Here is a 21,903-nt window from a genome sequence, read left to right on the forward strand (position 1 = left end):
GCGAGGGGCACAGCCTGAGGTTCTCCAGCCTGGCACCGGGGCGGGGGAGCAATCTGAGGTCCCCCAGCCTGGCACCAGGGTGGGGGTCACAGCCTGAGGTTCCCTGTCAAGCCCCTCTGGGCGGGGGAGCAATCTGAGGACCTCCAGCCCAGCACCAGGGCAGGGCGCGCACCTTGAGGTCCCCCATCAAGCCCTGCCGGGCGGGGGGCGCAGTCTGAGGTCCCCCGGCCTGGCGCCAGGGCGGGGGGTGTGGCCTGAGGATCCTTGTCAAGACCCATGGGGGCACGGGGTGGGGGAATAGCCTCAAGTCCCTGCTGATTCCTTGTTAAGGCTCATTATGAGAACTTGGCCTCTGCTGTGGATGCAGCCATCTTGTGTTATGGAAACCCCGCCTCTGCTGTGGGCGCCGCCATCTTTGTGGCAGAGTGACAGTCAATTTGCATATTCCCTCTTTATTATATAGGGTATTTTTATTTATTGATTTCAGAGAGGAAGAGAGAGGGAGAGAGAAAGAAACATCAATGATGAGAGAGAATCATTGATCGGCTGACTCCTGTACGCCCCACACTGGGGATCGACCCCACAACTCAGGCATATTCCCTGACTGGGAATCGAACTGTGACCTCCTGGTTCATAGGTCAATGCTCAAACACTGAGCCACACTGGCCAGGCCCCACACTTGTTTTATAGCACTTGTACAGATGAGGGAACTAAAAGGTGAAATCAATTGTTCAGGGTCACATAGTTAGTCAGAGGTAGGAGGAGCTGGATGCAAACCCAAGTATTCTACCCCAAGTCCTTGCTTTAACCCCTGTGCTTCCACTGTAGTGGCTTGAACTTGGAGACTGAGTTGCTTGCTGATCAATCATCACATCTCTGATAGTGCACTGTCCTTTTCTTTCATGACGCTTGTCATTGCTTGTATTTGTAAATGTCTGTGGTTACTTGAGAAAGGCCTGTCTTGCCATCCTTGTCCACAAGCTCAGTGAGGGAGCCCCTAGTACGTACCTCACCCATGGGAGGTAAGAAATAAATATGTGTTGAATGACTGCTTCCACTTTGTCACCCAGAAGGGAAGCTATTAAGCTCACAGGTTCCTTTTTTTTTTTTAAGATTTTTAAATTGGTTTTTAGAGAGAGTGGAAGGGGAGGGAAGGAGAGAGAGCGAAACATAGATGTGAGTTCGATTGGCTGCTTCCTGCACACCCCCTACTGGAGATCGAGCCTGCAACCTGGGCATGTGCCCTTGACCGGAATTGAACCCCAGACCCTTTAGTCCGCAGGCCAGTGCTCTATTCACTGAGCCAAACCGGCTAGGGCTAGGTGAAACCTTTTTGACACGACCTCTTCCTAGGTTATGCTTTGTGCTTCGCGTTGCATTATATTAGGATGCGCATAATGCCTAGTTCTATTATTAGTGTCAAGAGTGATCAGGTAAGATGTGATCTGAGAGATGGTAAGTGGCTTGTTGCAAACAAAAGTTCCCCCTTTACCTAGTGATTTAAGTCCCTATTTAATGATTCTTGCCTATTTATTTGGACTTCAAAAAATGGTAGCTTACTTATTCTTTCTTTCATTCTTCACATATTAACTAGAATTTATGCAAGACTTTCCTTCCATCTTTTAGAGTCAGTTGACTACCCTACAATTAAATTCATCTAGGAAAAGTAGGATAAAAGCTGGCTTATTTCTTTCTACTTAACTATCAAGTTGTTAAAAATATGTTTTTATTGATTTTTAGAGAGAAAGGAAGGGAGAGTGAGAAAAACGTTGATGTAAGAGAGAAATATCAATTCGTTGCCTCCCACGTGGACCCCAGCTGGGGGTCAAACCCACAATCTGGGCATGTGTCCTGACTGAGAATTGAACTGGTGACTTTTTGGTGCATGGGACGATGTTCAACCAACTGAGCCATACCAGCCAGGGCAGTTATCAGTTTTAAAGTAAGAAGTTGATGTAAAAGCTACTTCTAATGGTGAAAACAGGGATTTTATTAATTATATATATTAAGATCTCTAAATCAAAATCTTGGAATGCACTTTTCTTCCACTATTAGGAAATGAGTCTAAGTTATTAGCCATTGGGTTTTCTTAACAAATAGTAAAATGTTTCATTTAGTCATGAAACCAAACATTGTTCCCTTGAGATCAATGTTAAGTATGGGTCATCCAATCTTATGATATTGTATTAGTTTTAGGTGTGCAATATAATGATTGAATATGTGTATATATTGAAAAATGATTGCCACAGTAAATTTAGTTAGCATCAGTCACCACACATAGTTACAATTTTTTCCTTGTGATGAGAACTTTTAAGATTTACTTTTAGCACCTTTCAACTATGTAATACTATAGTATTGTTAACTATGGTCATCTTGCTGTACGTTACATCTCCAGGAGTTATTTATCTCATAACTGGTAGTATGTACCTTTTGATTCCTTCATCCCTACTGCCAATCCCACCCATCCCTGTCTCTGGCAAGCACAATCCATTCTCTATATCTCTGAGTAAGATTTTTTTTTTAGATTTCACATATCAAAGAGATCATACACTATTTGTCTTTCTCTATGGGGCTTATTCCACTAGCCTAATACCCTCAGGGTCTATTTATGTTGTCACAAATGGCAGGCTTTCCTTTTTTATGGCTGAATAATATTCCTGTGTGTGTGTGTGTGTGTATCACATTTTCTTTATCTGTTCATCTGTCAATGGACATTTGGGTTGTTTCCATGTTTGGCTATTGGGTTACAGATATCTTTTCAAGATAGTGATTTCATTTCCTTCACATAAATACCCAGAAATGAGATTGCTGGATCACCTGTGATCCAGTCTTAATATTCCAAAAATAAAAATATTACTAACTAACTTGTGGGCTACCAACCTGCTGACTGAAAAGTAGCAAATTGAAAGAGAGCCAACATATATTGACCATTTTTTACCTACGACCCCACATGTCACAGATTATTAGGTTTATTATTTTAGATGAGGAAAACTGAAGCCCAATAGGTTAGATATCTTGCCTAAGACCACATGGGAGGGACCATGATGTTTTATTGAATGGGTCTATTTATTTACGTATTTATTTAAGCACCCTTACTGAGATACAAAGGTACAGTAAACTGCACATGTTTAAAGTATACAATTTGACAAGTTGTGATATAAGAAGCCATCACCACAGATAAGATAGTGAATATAGCCATCATCTCTAAAGGTTTCTCATATCCCTTTTGTAAACTCTCCAAGCATCCACTAATATGCTTTCTGTCATACAGATTAGTTTGCATTTTCCAGTGTTTTCTCTAAAAATGGAGTCAGATCATATGTATTCTTTTTTGATTGGCTTCTTTCACCCAATGTCATTATTGTGAGATCATTTTTATTGTTGTGTGTATAAGTACTTCGTTGCCTTTTTGTTCTGAAGTGGTATTCTAGTGAATGAGTATATTGCAATTTGTCCATTCATCTGTTGATGAATATTTGGGTGATAGCCATTGTGAATAATACAAGTCGTTGTATAAACACAGGCTTTCTTTACACTTCAGTAAACCTAAACATGGAATGGCTGATCATGGTATGGTAGGTTCAGAGTTTTTTTTTATTTTTTTAATTTTTATTTTTATTTATTTTTTTTTAAATATATTTTTTTATTGATTTTTTACAGAGAGGAAGGGAGAGAGATAGAGAGTTAGAAACATCGATGAGAGAGAAACATCGATCAGCCGCCTCCTGCACATCTCCCACTGAGGATGTGCCCGCAACCCAGGTACATGCCCTTGACCAGAATCAAACCTGGGACCTTTCCGTCCGCAGGCTGATGCTCTATCCACCGACCCAAACCGGTTTCGGCTCAGAGTTTTCTGTTGTTGTTGTTTTTTAAATGGAATTTATTGGGGTGATGTTTGTTAATAAAATTATATAGGTTTCTATAACGCATCACCTGTATATTGTATTGTGTCCATCACCCCAAGTCAAGTCGCTTTCCATCACCATTTATTCCCCCTTTACCCTTTTCTACCTCCCCCACCCCTCTTCCTGGTAATCACCATACTGTTGTCTGTGCCTATGTTTTTTTGTTTGTGTTTTGCTTAATCCTGTCACCTTTTTTCACCCAGCCTCCTGAAAGGTTTAACTTTTAAAGAAACTTGTCGAGCCCTGGCCGGTGTGGCTCAGTTGTCCGAGCATCATCCCATGCATGAAGAGGTTACTTGAGGGTTGTGAGCTTGATCTCCAGTAGTGGGTGTGCAGGAGGCAGTTGATGGATATTTCTCTCTCTCCCCTCCCTTCCACTTTCTCTAAAATCAATAAAGCAGCCCTAACCGGTTTGACTCAGTGGATAGAGCGTCAGCCTGTGGACTGAAAGGTCCCAGGTTCGATTCCGGTCAAAGGCATGTACCTTGGTTGCAGGCACATACCCAGTGGGGAGTGTGCAGAAGGCAGCTGAGTCAATGTTTCTAACTCTCTATCCCTCTCCCTTCCTCTCTGTAAAAAAAATCAATAAAATATATTTTAAAAAAATAAAATCAATAAGGCATATTTAAAAAAATCCTTTATAAAGAAATTGTAAAACTTTCTTCTCAAGTGGTTGCATTTTTGTGCATTCCCACCAGCAGTTTGTGAGAGTTCCAGTCACTCCATCTTTGCCATCAGTTCATATAGTCAATCTTTATAATTTTTTGCAATTTTAATAAGTGTGTGGTGTTGTCTTATTGTAACTTTAGTTTGCATTTCTCTAATGATTAATGATGAGCATGTTTTCATGTGCTTATTTGCCATTTGTATGTCTTCTTTGTTGAAGTACCTTTTTAAATCTTTTATCTATCTTTAATTGAGTTGCTTATTTTCCTATTAATGAATTTTGAGAGTTCTGTGTGTTGTTATATAGGTTTTTCTTCCAACCTGTGGATTATCTTTTTATTCTCTACAGGGTATGTTTTGAAAAACAAAACTTTAATTTGCATGAAGTCCAATTTATCCATATTTTAAAATCAGGGTGTTAAAAATATGGGTCTAGGTAGTATAGCTAAGAAATTTTTGCTTACTCCAAGGTAACAGTTTTTTATGCTTTCTTCTACAAGTTTTATAGTTTTAGGTTTTACATAGAGGTTAATGATACATTTTGGGTTAATTTTTGCCTATAGTGTAAGGTTTCAATTCATTTCTTGGCATATGTATAATCCAATTTTTCCAGCTCCATTTGTTTAAAAAAAAAAGAAGCTTTTTTTCTTTCTTTCCTCTCTTGCATTGCCATTCTGCCCTTGTCAAAAGTCAGTTGTCCATATATGTGTGGTTTATTTCTGGACTCAATTCTGTTCCAGTGATCTGTTTGTCTGTCTTGATGCCAGTACCATACTGTTTCGATTATTGTGGCTTTATAATAATTCATGAAATCAAATAGTCAAATAGTATTAGCCCTCAGACTTTTTCTTTTTCAGGGCTGGTTTTTTTTTTTAATATATTTTATTGATTTTTTACAGAGAGGAAGGGAGAGAGATAGAGAGTTAGAAACATCGATGAGAGAGAAACATCGATCAGCTGCCTCCTGCACATCTCCCACTGAGGATGTGCCCGCAACCCAGGTACATGCCCTTGACCGGAATTGAACCTGGGACCCTCCAGTCTGCAGGCCGACGCTCCATCCACTGAGCCAAACCGGCTTCGGCTTTCAGGGCTGTTTTGACTATTGTAGTTCCTTTGCATTTCCATATGCATTTTATTTTTCAATTTCTTTTTTAATCCTCACCTGAAGATATTTTTTTTCCATTGGTTTTTAGAGGTAGGTAGTAGGAGGGAGGGAGGGAGAGAGAGACACATCGATTGGTTGCCTCCTGCATGTCCCCCAACTGGAGCTGGGATTGAACCTGCAACCCAGGTATGTGCCCAAGTATGGGAATCGAACCTGAGACCCTTCTGTGCAAGGGCTGATGTTCTAACCACTGAGCACACTGACCAGGGCTCCATATACATTTTAGAGTCAGCCTGTCAATTTCCACAAAAAAGCCTGCTGGGATTTTCATTGGGATTGCTTTCTTTTTAAATAAATGTTTTTATTTTGTTGTTGATTTTAGAGAGGGGGAAGGGAGGAGAGAGAGAGAAACTTCATTCCTCAGTCGGTATGTGATTTTGCTAGAATACTTCTTTTCTATAAAGCTAGGGATAGCTAAAAGCCACTATGAAGCTGAAAGTGGGTCATTGGATCAGTCACTATGTCTACTTGTATGAGATTAGAAGTCCAGACTTTCTTGCAAATGGAGGTCTCCCTGTGAGATTCTAACTCGTTCCCAGCCAGGCAGCACTGCCTAATCTATGATGCATTGCTATTGCTTATAGGTGTGATTCATAATTTCCCCCATCTTTTAATTTTAGAAATTTTCAAACCTACAGAACTACTAAAAAAATAGTTCAGTAAAGATTGTTTGTACTTAGATTCACCAGCTCTTAGTGTTTTGCCACGTTTGCTTTTTCTCTGTCTGTACACACACACACACACACACACACACACACACACTTTGTTGTGACTGCTGCTGTTGAACCATCTGAAAATAAGAAATTAAGTTATAGAAATCGTTGTCCTTCATCCCTATGAATTACCATAGAGTATGTCTCTTGAAAAGAAGGATTTCGTACGGAATTACAATCCTATTATCATCTTCAAGAAATTTATCTGCCCGGCTGGCATGGCTCAGTGGTTGAGCATCAACCTATATGAACCAGGAAGTCATGGTTCAGTTCCCAGTCAGGGCACATGCACGGGTTACAGGCTTGATCCCCTGTGTTGGATGTGCAAGAAGCAGCCGATCAATAATTCTCATCATTGATGCTTCTAGTTCTCTCTCCTTTTCCTCTAAAATCAATAAAAATGTATTTTAAAAAATATATCAGTGATCTTATTTAATACTAGAGGCCCGGCACACAAAATTTGTGCACTGGACGGGGGCTGTCCTTCAGCCCAGCCTGTGCCCTCTCGCAGTCTGGGACCCCTTGGGGGATACCACCTGCTGGCTTAGGCCTGCTCCCTGGGTCTAAGCTGGCAGTCAGATATCCATCTGGCAGCCCAGCAGCCCTCAGGGGATGTCCACTTGCCAGCGGGGAGCAGGCCTAAGCTGCAGTCGGACATCCTTAGCGCCGCTAAGGAGGTGGGAGAGGCTCCTGCCACCACTACTGTACTGGCAGCCATCAGCCTGGCTTGTGGCTGAGCAGAGATCCCCCTGTGGGAGCACACTGGCCACCAGGGGGTAGCTCCTGGTGGTCAGTATGTGTCATAGTGACCAGTCATTCCCAGTCGTTCTGCTGTTAGGGTCAGTTTGCGTATTACCCTTTTATTATGTAGGATAGAGGCCTGGTGCATGGGTGGGGACCAGCTGGTTTGCCCTGAAGGGTGTCCCGGATCAGGGTGGGGGTCCTCTGGGGTGCCTGGCCAGCCTGGGTGAGGGGCTGATGGCTGTTTTCAGGCTGGCTAAGCCCCCCAGCAGGGACCCTCACCCCATGGGGGTGTGGCCATCCTGGGTGAGGGGCTGAGGGCCATTTTTAGGTTGCCCACAGCCCCTTCAGGGTGGGGGATTCCCGCAGGGGAATATTCTTCAGCCTTAAAAAGGAATAAAGTACTCGGACATGCTACAACATGGATGAACCTCAAAAACTTGATGTCTAGCCTTGGCTGGAGTGGCGCAGTTGTTTGGAGTGTCAACCTGTGCACCGAAAGGTGGAGGGTTCAATTCCCAGTCAGGATACATAGTCAGGTCGTGGGTTCCATCCCCAGCTGGGGTTTGTGCAGAAGGCCCGTCAATCTCTCTCTCTTCCTCTCTCTCTTTGTTGTTGGTCTTGAAAATGAGGAAGAACATAGCCTCTGCCTCCCTCCCTCTCTTCCTCTAAGCAAGCATGTCAAACTCGTGGCCGCATGCCTCCAGCTGGCTGTGAGTTTCACATTCTTGCTCTAAAGTAAAAAAACTTGATGTCTTCAAAAGGTTACGTATTGGATCATACAGTTTATATAAAATGTCTGGAGACGGTAAATCTATAGGTACAGAATGCAGGTTGTTGGTTGTCGGGGTCAGGAAAATAAGGAGTGACTGCTTAATGGATACAGGGTTTGATTTTGGAATGATGTTATATGAATTTTACCTCAGTAAAAAGTAGCGGGAGGCAGGTTCCTCAACAGTGGGGAGAAAGTCAAGTCTATGGGAGTGTAAGAGATAGAGGCTGACCTGTGTTTTTCATCCAGGGTGTACCTAAGTCAAGGCAGCTGAAATGCGGGCCTTCAATGTAGCTTGGTTTGTGAATCTAGATAATTCTAGCAGGTATCAACATCAGCTTTGAGAGCTGTGTAATATATTGGAATACACTTCGTATCTTCCTTGTCTCTTTGACCTCCAATTTAGAAGAATCATATTACCTTGGATTGCTTGAAGAGATAAAAATAGAAAATGGAGGTGATCCCTTCACCTAGTTTTTGTAGGGTTTTCTGCTTTCGATCCAATTTAGGATCAAGGGATTTAAGAGTCTTTTTTTGATACGGTATGAAATACAAAAAAATGCATGCAATGTCTGGAGTGGGAGTTTAAATGAGAACAACTCCTTTAGATAGTAAGGTATTAAAGTGTCAGGCGACAAAGATGTTCTGCTTAATGCTCCAGTATTTGACTTACTATCCTATGGAAGTAAATCAAAAAGTGGGAGAGAAACATCATGGATTGGCTGCCTCCTGCACCACCCCTACTGGGGATTGAGCCCACGACCCAGGCATGTGCCCTGAATGGAAGTGAAGGGACAAAGTTCTTTTTAACAAAGCTGATAGAGCGTGGAAAGGAGTTTGGGGCACTGAAGTCAGCACTGGATTAGCGACTGCAGCACATAATAGCAGAGAGGAGGCAATGGCACTCCTTAAAGTAATAGTAACAGCTGGCATTGATTGGGCACTCACTACGCACCAAACCTTATGTCTTTATGCTCCCTCCCCTCTCGTTGATATATTTCTCTTTTTATAAACATTTTCCAGTGTAACATGTAGCACAGACATAAGAAGGAAATCTCTAGCTTAGCTTAATATATTACTTTAAGGCGTACATTCTTGTTACTACTACCCAAGCCCAGATTGGTCAGTTTTTGCATCATTAGGTGCATGAACAATTTGGATTTTGCTCTGTCATTGTGAAATGTTTCAAGTAGAGATAGAGGAGTTAAGATAGAAAGAGTCCCTCCTATGCTATTTCTATCTCTGGCAATAGAGTTCCTGAAAATGAAGTTTGTCACTAGAATGTGCCCCTGTGTGGGCACATGAGTAATGGCTGCTCGGTCAAGGTGAACACCTGTTGTATCCCTCTGCGTCCCTCCTGTCAGTGACGATCCTTCCTCCTTTTCTTCTCTCCCCCCACCCCCTTATCTCACGTCAGTGCGAACTTTGAATTTAGGCAGATCAACCACTTATATTCTATGTGGCTTGTGCAATTCACTGAACTTCTCTAAGCCCCAGCGTCTCTTATGGAAAGAACATTAAGAATACTATGGCTGCTTCATTGATACCATGGATATATGAGGATTAAACGGAAATATTTTGGCCAAATACACAATATAATACTTGGTGTATAGTAAACATCCAATAAATAATACTATGTCATCGCCATCTTGTTTTATTACCCACTTGAACTGAGGTTCAGTTTAATACCCTTTGAATGTATTACATCTCCCACCATGGGCCAGTGATTGGCCAAGAGTGAGCAGATGCTAACGGATCCTGATTCCTGAGGGCTTCCCTTTCTTACAGCGGAGGTGTGCATTGGAATCCTCTTGCTACTGATCTTATACAACTACTGGTTCCTGTACATCCCTTACTTGACATGGCTTTACTTTGACTGGCGTACTCCAGAGCAAGGAGGCAGGAGATCCAACTGGGTCAGAAGCTGGGCGGTTTGGAAGTACTTTAAGGACTACTTTCCAATTCATGTGAGTAGACTTGTTTTATATAGTACTAGAGGCCCAGTGCGCACGAAATTGTGTGCGAGTAGCTCGCTTCTGCTTGCCTCATCTGGCTGCCCTGCCCATCGCCGCTCGTAGCTCGCTGCCCCACCCTGCCGCTGTGAGGGCCGCTGCTCGTTTGGTCATGATGGCGTTATGGTGTGACGGCCATGGGCCTTTTATATAAGAGATGATTTTGAGCTTGAGGAGAATGAAAATTTTTTATTACTTATATTTCTTTTTTTAAAAATGTATTTTTATTCATTTCAGAGAGGAAGGGAGAGGGAGAGAAACATCAGTGGTGAGAGAGAACCATTGATTGGCTGCCTCTTGCACGCCCCGCTCTGGGGATTGAGCCCACAGCCCGGGCATGTGCCTTTGATCAGAATTGAACCCGGGGCCCTTCAGTCCGCAGGCTGATGCTCTATCCACTAAGCCAAACCAGGTAGGGCTATTACATGTATTTTAAGCTTTTCCTCTTTTAGAGGGAGAAAGCCTAGAAATCAGCCCAAATTACTAAACAGACTGTAAGCTAAGTTAAAACTTAGGCTGTTGTGAGGGGCTGTGGGCTCAGGAAATAGTTAAAAATATGGGGAGCAGTTTTAACCCAGGGAATGAAAACAAGTCATTCTCCATTTCCTTTTTAAATTTTTTATTTTTTTTTCATTTCTTTTTTTTTTTTTTAATCCTCAACCAAGGATATTTTATTCCATTAATTTTTTTTAGGGAGAGTGGAGGGGAGGGTGGAGGGGAGGGTGGAGGGGGAGAAAGAGAAAGAAACATCGATGTGAGATAGACACATCGATTGGTTGCATGGGCCCAGACTGGAGTCGGGGATCAAACCACAACCCAGGGACCTGCCCTTGATTGGGAATCAAACCCGGACCTTCAGTCCACAGGTGGATGCTCTAACCACAAGCAACCAGCCAGGGCTCATAGCCTCTTGATGTAACTGTTAGTCATTTAGTTTCTTCCTGGAAACTAATCAGGGAACTTTTTAAAAAAATCTCAATGTAAATGTGTTGTAGCTCATCAAAACTAGTGATTTGGATCCAAGTCACAACTACATATTTGGGTTTCACCCCCATGGAGTGCTCGTGGCTGGAGCCTTTGGAAATTTTTGTACCAATTATTCGGACTTCAAGAAGCTGTTCCCCGACTTTACTGCGTATCTCCATGTGCTTCCGATTTGGTTCCGGTGCCCTCTCTTCCGCGAATACCTGATGAGCAGTGGTAAGTAAAGGGAGATTGCCATTTCTGCAATGTTCTAGGGAGACAGGACCACACAGAATGCCCCCACCCCCACCCCCAACCCAGTTTTAGAGTCTTTATCCCAATCTGGCACTTTTTAGATATTTCTTGCCTCCCCCACTGCACTGTAAATGCCAGCACAACACAGACTATCCTTTTGTCTGTCCACCCACAGATCTAGCATACTGCCTGGAATATAGGGATGTTCAATCGATGTGAATTTAATGAAAGAGTAAATTGATGAGTCACTGTATGTACCCAGATGTGGTAGAGAGAATCAAATAAGTGATAAAAGGCAGGGTTGGAAAGGTGCCTGGTATACTTTTATGAATATTAGAGATGAAAAATGTCCTCTGATGTGTCTTGAAGTAATAGCAGTATTAAACTAAACATAATCTGCTATCTTTTCCTTCCCAGGTTCAATATAATGGGTCAGAAATAAGAGTTCATTCTACTTTGCGTCTCTGAGCTAGTGGAAGATTCTTTGATTAGTGAAGCTGTAATTCTACCAATTCTGAGAATAAATTAAGCTGAAATGCTATCAAGATACGATATAACTGTGTACAGTAGCTCTCACTTGTGTCAGTAGCTCTCGCTTCAACTTCAGAGGCTCATTTTGTTTGGTTTTCCAATTTGACCAAATTATTAACTAACCTTAAGCTATAGTAACTGAGAACGTGCTTTCTGTTTATGATCATTGTATAGGTTAATTATTATTGTCTTTGCATTTCTTGAATATAAAGGGAAGTGGATAGTCTCTCTTTCTTGAAAAATTGCAATTTCAGGATCAATAAGTGGCATATTCAGAGACAGAATTTTCCATGGTCTTCCAGGTTTTCATTAATTCCTATTAATCTATCAAGTCTCCGTTGTCATAATACTGGGTCAGAGTCACTAAGCACTGAAGAACCAGGATCAATGACTGGATTTTTAGGTTCTGTTTATGGACCTTCTCCCATATGGCCCTGGGCTTTCTGTCCAGTCTAGGCTGCCACTGCTGTGGCCTCTAGGGGGTGCACTAAAACCCCCAAACTACTGTAGAGGAAAAATATCCCTTCTTTTCAGAGTTGGGCAGACATTGGGTTAGAGGTGTTTTTTTTTTCTTTTTTATTGAATTTATTAGGGTGACATTAGTTAATAAAATTATATGTTTCAGGTGTACAATTCTATAATACATCTTCTGTATATTGTATTAAGTGTTTACCACCCAAGTCAAGTCTCCTTCCATCACCATTTATCCCCCCTTTACTTCCTTCTACCTCCCCCCATTCCCTTTCCCTCTGGTAATCACCATACTATTGTCTGTGTCTATGAGGGGTAACCCCCCCCCCATAATCCCTTCACCTTTTTCACCCGATCCACACCCCTTCTCTCCCGTCTCCTCCCCTTTGACAGTTGTCAGTCTGGTCTCTATCTATGGGTCTGTTTCTATTTTGTTTGTTAATTTCCATTTGGGATAGCATGGGTGGACCTGGAGAGCATTATGCTAAGTGAAATAAGCCAGTCAGAGAAAGAGAAGTACCATATGATTTTACTCACATGTGGAATCCAATGAACAAAATAAACTAACAAATTAGAGTTTCATAAAAAAAATTAAAGGGAAACTTTAAAAATTTCAAAAAAGCTCAGAAAGATATTTACAGTATATAGTTGCTGATTCAAAGTATAGCCATATGTGAGTTTGAATAGAGTAATTGAGAGCTGGTGTGGCAAATTCATGGCACAACAGATGCAGGTGCACCCTGTCCGTTGCATGTCAGATACAAATAATCAACCATAGAGTCTTTCTCCATGTGGTGCCCCCACAGCCACTGCCATTTACTGGAGAGACCTTTTCCTTTGCTATAACCTACAATATTCCAAAAACGAAATAAATGGTACATTTGCACAATGGAATACTACTCGGCTGTAAAAAAAGAAGGAAGTCTTACTTTTTGGGACAGCATGGATGGACCTGGAGAGCATTGTGCTAAGTGAAATAAGCCAGTCAGAGAAAGACAAGTACCATATGGTTTCACTTATGTGTGGAATCTAACGACAAAAATAAGCTAGCAAACAAAACAGCAACACACTCATAGATACAGAGAACAGACTAACAGCTGTCAGGTGCTGGGTGAAAAGGTGAAGGGATTAAGAAGAAAAGAAAAGCCCTGGCCGACTTGGCTCAGTGGATAGAGCGTCAGCCTGCAGACTGGGGGGTCCCGGGTTCGATTCCGGCCAGGGGCACATGCCTGGGTTGCGGGCTTGATCCCCAGTGGGGGGCGTGCGGGAGGCGGCCGATCGATGATTCTCTCTCATCATTGATGTTTCCATCTCTCTCTCCTTCTCCCTTCCTCTCTGAAATCAATAAAGAAATATATTTTTAAAAAAAAAAAAAGAAGAAGAAGAAAAGAAAAAAGAGACAACAGTATGATGATAACCAGAGGGAAGGAGAGTTGACTTTGGTTGGTGAACACACAGTACAGTATACAGCTGATGTATTAGAGAATTGTGCATTTAAAACATATTTAAATTTTATTAACCAATAAATTCAATAAAAAATTTTTAAAAAAACTAAAATAAAAACACCCAAACTTGTAGCCAGTGGAGGTGCAAAGTTAGAGAGTCAGTCCCTCCCAGAACCTGCTTCCCACAACAGGCCTGGGTCTGAGGCTGTCCATCTACTCTGTGCCTGCCTCAGTAGCTGCTGCTCTGGGTGCGAAAGACAGACACATGCGCCAGACCTTGGGTAGTGAAGAACCAATAGGGTTTTAGAGATCCTTTGCTGTCAGATGTTGGTTTTGCTCTTACTCATGGGGTTTCTGTGGCTTAAGTCCTTGTCAGTCCTGCCTCCAAACGCTTCCTCTTGGCTCATTTTGGTGAATAGTCACCCAGCAGGTGTCAGCCAGAGCACACTCTGTGTCTCAAGGCTCCTGTTAAGGCTGGGCAAGTAGTGGAGGGCAGATCACAACAGGCTTATATACCATGAGGAGGACTTTAGATTTTGTCTTGTAGGTAAACCACGGGAACTTGTGAGGGATTTTGAGCAAAAGAGGGACCTGACTGGATTGTGCATGTTAGAGAGATCTTTCAGACAGTAGATACATTAGCGAGGTGAGCCTGGAGACTGTGATGGTAGAAGGGGCCTGTTGCAGTGATCAGGGAGAGGTGATGAGGACTCAGCTAACACATGTGTGATCGAGGCAGTGGAAATACAGAAGAGGGGGTTAATATGAAAAGTAGTTGATAGATTCAGCAATACCTAATGAAAGCAGCATATGGTAATATTGTCATCATATAATCAGCATCTAGCAGGGTGTCTTGCTTGTAGCAGGTGCTCAGTAAATGCTTTTGAATGAATGAATATGGCCAACATGGTGGCCAAGAAGAGGGGACTACATATGGGACTTGGTTTCTGACTTGAGTGACTAGATAGATGATGGTTCCATTCACCTTGATAGGTAACATTGGACAAGGAACAATTCTGATGAATAATTGAATTCCCTGGGTTTGGAAACATGGAATCTGAGGTGTCTCTGAGCTGTTGAGGTAGACAGAGTGTTCCAAATCTAAGCATTAGATGCGCACTGATGCCATAGAATATTGTGATTAAGATGTTTTCAATTTTTGAAAAGGATAATTAGTTCCACCTTTTGTTTTATTCACCAAGGGCCAGTCTCAGTGTCCAAGAAAAGTGTGTCCCACGTGCTGAGCAAGGAGGGAGGTGGAAACATTTCAGTCATTGTCCTTGGGGGTGCAGAGGAATCCTTGGATGCCCATCCCGGGAAATTCACTCTGTTCATCCGCCGGCGGAAAGGATTTGTGAAAATTGCTTTGACCCACGGGTAAGTGGCTTTTCATTTCGGGTGACTGGGTCAGGGAAGGTAAGACATTATTAAATGAGCACGAGAAAGTAAGGTAATTTTTTTAGCCCTTAGACAGTCCTCCTCCTAATTGACCTTCCCACAATGGTAGCTCAAAGCCATGGCACCCACCAACTTAAATGTCTTTAAAAGTAAAGTCAACAAAAAACATACAAGATGTCCAGCCAAATGAACAAAGGAACCATGGCCAAAACAACAGATGAAAATCCTCCTGGAACCTTGATTTTCTATAGAATAATTTCCACAATCTCTAGACTCCTGAAGTGCCTTCCAACGAATTTCAACAATAAGTCAGTTTCAATGTATGGAACATGAAGTTAGTATAAGTTGATTCGGGGACATTAAATAATTGTTAGAAATCTGTTGCAAAGTCAGTTGGACATTATCACATCTTTACATCCTTTTCATTGAAATTTCTTATTCTTTCCTTTTTTGTTTGTTTTTTATTTGCAGCGCCTATTTGGTCCCTGTGTTTTCTTTTGGTGAAAATGAACTATTTAAACAAGTTAGCAACCCTGAAGGCTCATTGCTTCGAACTGTGCAGGATAAACTACAGAAGATCATGGGGTTTGCTTTGCCACTGTTCCATGCCAGAGGAGTTTTTCAGTACAGTTTTGGCCTAGTGCCCTATCGGAAACCTATTCACACTGTTGGTATGTACATTGAAGACTGACACTTGTTAAAACAAGTAAAAACATTATCTTACTTTGAGCATTGTTTATTATTATGGGTTGAGGTGCTAATCCAAGGGAAGTAGCTTTGAGTAAGAACTCCTTAAAATAACAATTCTATAGATGTTATTTGAGCTTCACATCCAGTATGCCTGTTATTTACAAAATGACTATATTTTGCATTTGAGTGGGAATTGATGACTTCCAAGATCACTGCTCTTGAACTACAGGTAGAATCCAATTTTAGAAATAAAATTTCTAGTCCTCTAGGATGAATCTATTTCTCTATAGCAGCAGAGTATAACAGCAATTCTTTGATGAAGTTATATCGAATCTATTAATATATACAAGTTTCCGTATAAAAGATGTTTTCATCATGTTAGTATACATAGGCATCAGTTTCTATAGCAAATGCATTCTCTTTATGCAACTTAGCTATATTTATGTATATCCTAATATAGACTGATTTTATTTTTTAAAGTTGCATGTTTAGCCCGACCAGCATGGCTCAGTGGTTGAGTGTCGCCCTATGAACCAGGAGGTCATGGTTCAATTCCTGGTCAGGGAACATGCCCAGTTGCAGGCTAGATCCCCAGTGTGGGGTGTGAAGGGGGCAGCCGATCAATGATTCTCTCTCATCATTGATGTTGCTATCGCTTTCTTTCTTTCTCCCCTTTCCTCTCTGAAGTTAAAAAAAATATTTTTTTTTTTCAAAGTTGCATGTTTAGGGAAATGGAGGTGGGGGAGGAGGATGACAGACCATGTTTTTGTAAAAAAAACTATATTTTAATTAATTTCAGAGAGGAAGGAAGAGGGAGAGAGAGAGAGAAACATCAGTGATGAGAGAGAATCATTGATTGGCTGCTTCCTGCACACTCCCCACTGGGGACTGAGCCTGCAACCTGGGCTTGTGCTCTTGGCCAGAATCAAACCTGGGACCCTTTAGTCCACATGCAGGTCAACGCTCTATCCCCTGAGCCAAACCGGCTAGGGCAACAGACCATGTTGATAAAGGAGGAGGAAAGTAATTAGCTCTTTAGGTTGAAAAGGAACTGGAGAGTTGGAAATGAGAAAGCTGAGTCAGGTGCTAATATCAGAATTAACCAATATTATATACTTCATAGGAAATTGAAGTAAGAGTCTCACCATGGATAGCCCATTAACTAAAATACAGATGTTTTCTTTTTAGGTCTATTTCATTAGAATAGGATTTTATTACTGTTAGCTTACAAGAGCTTAGCATTTCACATGCAGTCACACGACATTTTTAAATGCTATATTTAACTCAAATGGAATGTTAGAAGATGTTGATCCGTTAGTGTAATAGAAATACTGAGATAACTTTAAGTCTGCAATTGTGTTTTTCAGGATAAGGTGGTTACATTTTTTGGCATATGGTTAATTAGTCATTTTTATATTTTATGTGCAAAATACTGTAGTTGGTATTTTGCGGGGGGGTATAAGGAAAATGGCAAGACATGCTTTTAGGAACTGGAAGTTTAAGTGTGTAACACATGCACCATGAAAGAAGTTGTGTAACTGAAAGAAATTTTTTTTTTCAGTTATACTTGACATTCAATATTATATTAGTTTCAGGTATACAGAAACTAATGGTTAGACTTTTATATACCTTACAAAGTGATCACACACACACCCCCATAAATCTAGTATGTACCTGGCACCATACATAATTATTACAATATTATTGACTATATTTCCTATCTGTACTTTACATCCCCCTGGTTATTTTGTAACTGCTAATTTGTACTCCTTGATCCCCTTGCCTTTTCCATCCAGTTCCCCAAACCCTTTCCCCTCTGGCAACAATCAGTTTGTTCTCTGTATTTATGAGTTTGTTTCTGTTTTGATTATTTGTTTATTTTGTTTTTTAGATTCCACATATAAGTGAAATCAGATGGTATTTGTCTTTCTCTTTCTCTGTCTGACTTATTTCACTTAGCATAATACCCTCTAGAGCAGGCATGGGCAAACTACGGCCCACGGGCCTGATCTGGCCCATTTGAAATGAACAAAACTAAAAAAAAAAAAAAGAACCCTTTTATGTAATGATGTTTACTTTGAATTTATATTAGTTCACACAAACACTCCATCCATGCTTTTGTTCTGGCCCTCCGGTCCAGTTTAAGAACCCATTGTGGCCCTCAAGTCAAAAAGTTTGCCCACCCCTACTCTAGGGCCATCCATGTTGTTGCAAATGGTAAGATTTCCTTCTTTCTTTTGGACAAGTAATGTTCCATTGTAAATATGTACCATATCTTTTTTATCCAGTCATTTATAAATGGACACTTAGATTGCTTCTTTGCTATTATATATGAAATGTCCTTCTTTGTCTCTTGTTATAGCCTTTGCCTTAAAGTCTATTTTGTTTTATATAAGTACTAGAGGCCCGGTGCACGAAATCCGTGCACTGGATGAAGGGGGTCTCTCAGCCTGGCCTGTGCCCTCTTGCAATCCAGGACCCCTCAGGGGCCTAAACCAGCAGTCGGACCTCACCTGATGCCCCACGCAGCCTGCTTGTTCAGTCATTTGGTTGTCCCTCACTAACACCCCTGCCTGCCTAGTTGCCCCACGCAGCCTGCTTGTTCAGTTGTTTGGTCGTCCCTCACTAACCCCCCTGCCGGCCTGGTCGTAGGCAGCCATCTTGTGAGGGAGTGAGGGTCAATTTGCATATTACCTCTTTATTATATAGGATTGCTACCCCAGCTTTTTTTTCTCATTTCCATCCGTTTACTTTCAGTCTATGTGTATCTTTCAATTTGAAGTAGATCTTTTGTAGGCAGTGTATGTATGGGTCTTGCTTTCTTTTCCATTCAGCCACCCTTTGTCTTTTGATTAGAGCTTATAATCCATTTACATTTAAAGTGGTTATTGATAGATATGCAGTTATGGCTATTCTGTTGTTTATATATTTTTCCTTTTTCACTTCTTTTTCTATATTAATTAGTTGTGATTTACCATGAAGTCCCAGCGTTAGGTTATTTGCATTATGGACGCCCTTACAGGCCTCCCATCAGCGTTTGTGTGCAGCCCAGAAAGGGATCCAGGACCGTCTTTGCTAGATTTCCGCGGACTTCCTGCTAACTCCCAGCCTGTCTTCTGTGTGCGTGTCCTAGAAACGCTGTTTCATTTGATCCTTACGGCAGCATTGAAAACAACCGTGCCATTAAGCCATCGGCCCTTTTTATCTGCAGGCGCGCCATGATGGCTGTGGCTGACGCTCAGCACCGGCCACACACACAATCAGTACCGACGTCGCGACGCTGGTTATTATGCATCAGCCAGATGTGCGAGGAGGTGGTGTGGGCTTGAGGTCTGACTCGGAGAGACTCAGAATGTTTCATTTATCTTCTCCGAGCCTCAGAGTTTACACCTCCAAAGAGGAGGCGATTAGAATGGTCTGTCTGCTCTAACGGTTCCTGGGGAGTAGGTGACGTAGTCTGTGGGGAGGCACCTGTACCCTCAGGTGCTAGGGGAGTGTGGGTTGATGCAGAGCAGAAACTTCCTGACTAGATTGTTGGGAGCTAGCAAATGTGTTTCAATTTTCCTGGTAATGTTCATCGGAATCAAATAATGAGGATATGATGAGACAAATCCGGATTGTGGGGCACTGTACAAAACAGCTGGTCTGGACTCTTAAAAAGTATCAGTGTTGTGGAAGACAGAAAAGAGAGTGTGAGTACACAGAGAGACACACTGGCTGTTGTGGATTGGGGGGAAAAGGATAAAGGGTGTTATTGAGACAGTTGGTCAAGTTCGAATGTGGATTAAGTACAAAATAATATTGTGCAGAGGTTTAATTCCTTGGGTGTGATAATGGTGTTGTTATGTGGGACAGTGTTTTTGTTCTTACATGCTGAAATAAACAGGGTTGATTAACATGATTGAATACTTATTGTCTACAACTTTCAAATGGTCCTACAAAAATAAAAATAATAATCATATATATACATATATCAGATTCATATATGGGTGTTTGCAAAAAGTTCAAAATTGGTGAGCCTAGAGGAAGAGTGTGCAAGTGATTTTGCATTTTTTTCTAGGATTGAAATATTTTAAAATAAAAACAGGTGGGGGAAAAAGATAGGGAAGGGATGTACTTTAAATAAAACAGGTTTGAAACAACATGAGGACAGCAGTAGTCTATTATGTTTCAAGCCATTTTTATATTCTGATGGGGGGAAAGCGCACGAAGGGATTCTCTGAACTAGAAGGAAAGGAAGGGGAACCTTTAATTGAAATATTAATTGTAGAGATTAAAAGAGATCATGTTAAGGGACCAGTATTGTGCCTAGTATGATGTATAAAGTGCTCAATAAATGTTCATGAGTGTGTGGTGTGTGTATGTGTACATGGGTACACACACACTTATATTGAGCATCTCTGGAGCCTCTCCATAAGCCAGAGGTTGGACATGAACCCAGGTTTCATCTGGCACCCACGTTTGGACTCTTCACAACCCTGTTCTGCCACGCAGCTCCCACCAGTCCTTTCTCTAGTGTGCAGCTACGTAGCTTCTAGAGAGAGGGATTCCTGTGGGAGACCCTTAGGGAGAGAAACTCTATGGAGTTTTCATAATCACAGAAAAGCAGAACAGAGATTTCTTTTTATTTTTTATTTTAATAGACATTTTTATTGATTTCAGAGAGGCAGAGAGAGGAAGAGAAAGAGAGAAACATCAATGATGAGAAAGAATCATTGATCGGCTGCCTCCTGCACACCCCACATTGGGCATGTGCCCTTGGCCGGAATTGAACCTGGGTCCCTTCAGTCCGCAGGCCAACGCTCTATCCACTGAGCCAAACCGACTAGGGCAGAACAGAGATTTCTTATTGTGAAAAATCTCTTTGCCTCAACGAGAAGAAAATAATGCCCACTTCCTAATTTTTCTCCAGCCGTATATACCAGTGATAGCAAACGTATGACACGCGTGTCAGAGGTGACACACGAACTCATTTCTTTGGTTGATTTTTCTTTGTTAAATGGCATTTAAATATATAAAATAAATATCAAAAATATAAGTCTTTGTTTTACTATGGTTGCAAAGATAAAAAAAATTTCTATATGTGACACGGCACCAGAGTTAAGTTAGGGTTTTTCAAAATGCTGACACGCCGAGCTCAAAAGGTTCGCCATCACTGGTATATACAGTGGCTCATGAAGCTGCTCGTTCTTCATCTTTATAAATACAACACAGCACCACAGACGTTAGAGCGGGGCTGCTGTGGCACCAACAGATGCATAGCTGACCTCGAATTGTTGGGTGGACTTGGAACACGGAACAGGCCAGCATGCCAGCTATAAAAAGCACCGAAACATAAACAAGCGCTCTGATTCCTGACTCTGCCACAAGTAGATGTCGGGTGATTTTGTTCCAGGGCAACGAGTTCTCTTTCCAAGAGCAGTCTGATGCAGCTGTTTTTTCCATTGTGTCAAAAAAAGAGAATTATGTAGCAGTTAGCCACTCACTTAGCTTTATGTTGAAAACATCTTTTTCTTCTCCTTAGTGGTAAACCTCTCCTTTTTTTGAGGAGAGAGAGAATTCTGATCAGGAGACCCTTCTCAGATTTGCATATTTTTGTTTGTTGTCTCTGTTTTTATCCCTAAAAAATAATTGAGAAAGATTTCTTATTCTGATCCAATTTTGGGTCAGTTTTGTAATGAGGGGCAGGAATACTGGCTTTAAGTTATTTCCTTTCTGTGTGTAGTTGAGGAACTTTCAGCAGCTGTTTCTCTACATATAAAAAGGAGGAGGCGAGTATGACTATGTCTGTCTCACGCTTTAAAGGGAAAGGTCTTATGATGACAAATTTAATACAGTGGTCATGTTTGGGCTTGCTGGAACAACTCTCTGAAATATACTAAAACCACTAATAAGAAAAGGACAGAATTGAAGTTAACTGTGAGATAGCGCACAGAAAATCTAAAGACTCAACTTCAGAATCCACAAGTCCTAATTACAGCAAGCTGGGAACAATACACCTCATCTCCTTAGGCGGCTGTGTCTCTTTTTGTGTCCCCCCCACTCCCATCCTGAATAGTTAGTTGCACTTGACCTCTGTCCGTGGGATCATTTCACTAAGAAAACAGAAGCTTTTTCTATAAAATCAGGAATTCGCTAGGAGGTTGACATGTAGGTTTCTCCCTGGCCCC

The 21,903-nt window shown here is 41.6% G+C and overlaps 1 protein-coding gene across 1 annotated transcript in view; it reads left to right on the plus strand.

Moving 5' to 3' along the window:
• Positions 1-21,903, plus strand: part of MOGAT1 (monoacylglycerol O-acyltransferase 1) — a 27,377-nt gene that overhangs the window by 2,007 nt on the left and 3,467 nt on the right. The window contains exons 2-5 of the mRNA XM_015563700.1: positions 9,757-9,935; positions 10,976-11,180; positions 14,848-15,022; positions 15,515-15,714. Of these exons, the coding sequence (XP_015419186.1) occupies positions 9,757-9,935; positions 10,976-11,180; positions 14,848-15,022; positions 15,515-15,714 (759 nt within the window). The remainder of the gene's footprint in view (positions 1-9,756; positions 9,936-10,975; positions 11,181-14,847; positions 15,023-15,514; positions 15,715-21,903) is intronic.

Source organism: Myotis davidii, unplaced genomic scaffold (assembly GCF_000327345.1).
Source record: "Myotis davidii unplaced genomic scaffold, ASM32734v1 scaffold575, whole genome shotgun sequence".
Taxonomy (NCBI): Eukaryota; Metazoa; Chordata; class Mammalia; order Chiroptera; family Vespertilionidae; genus Myotis; species Myotis davidii.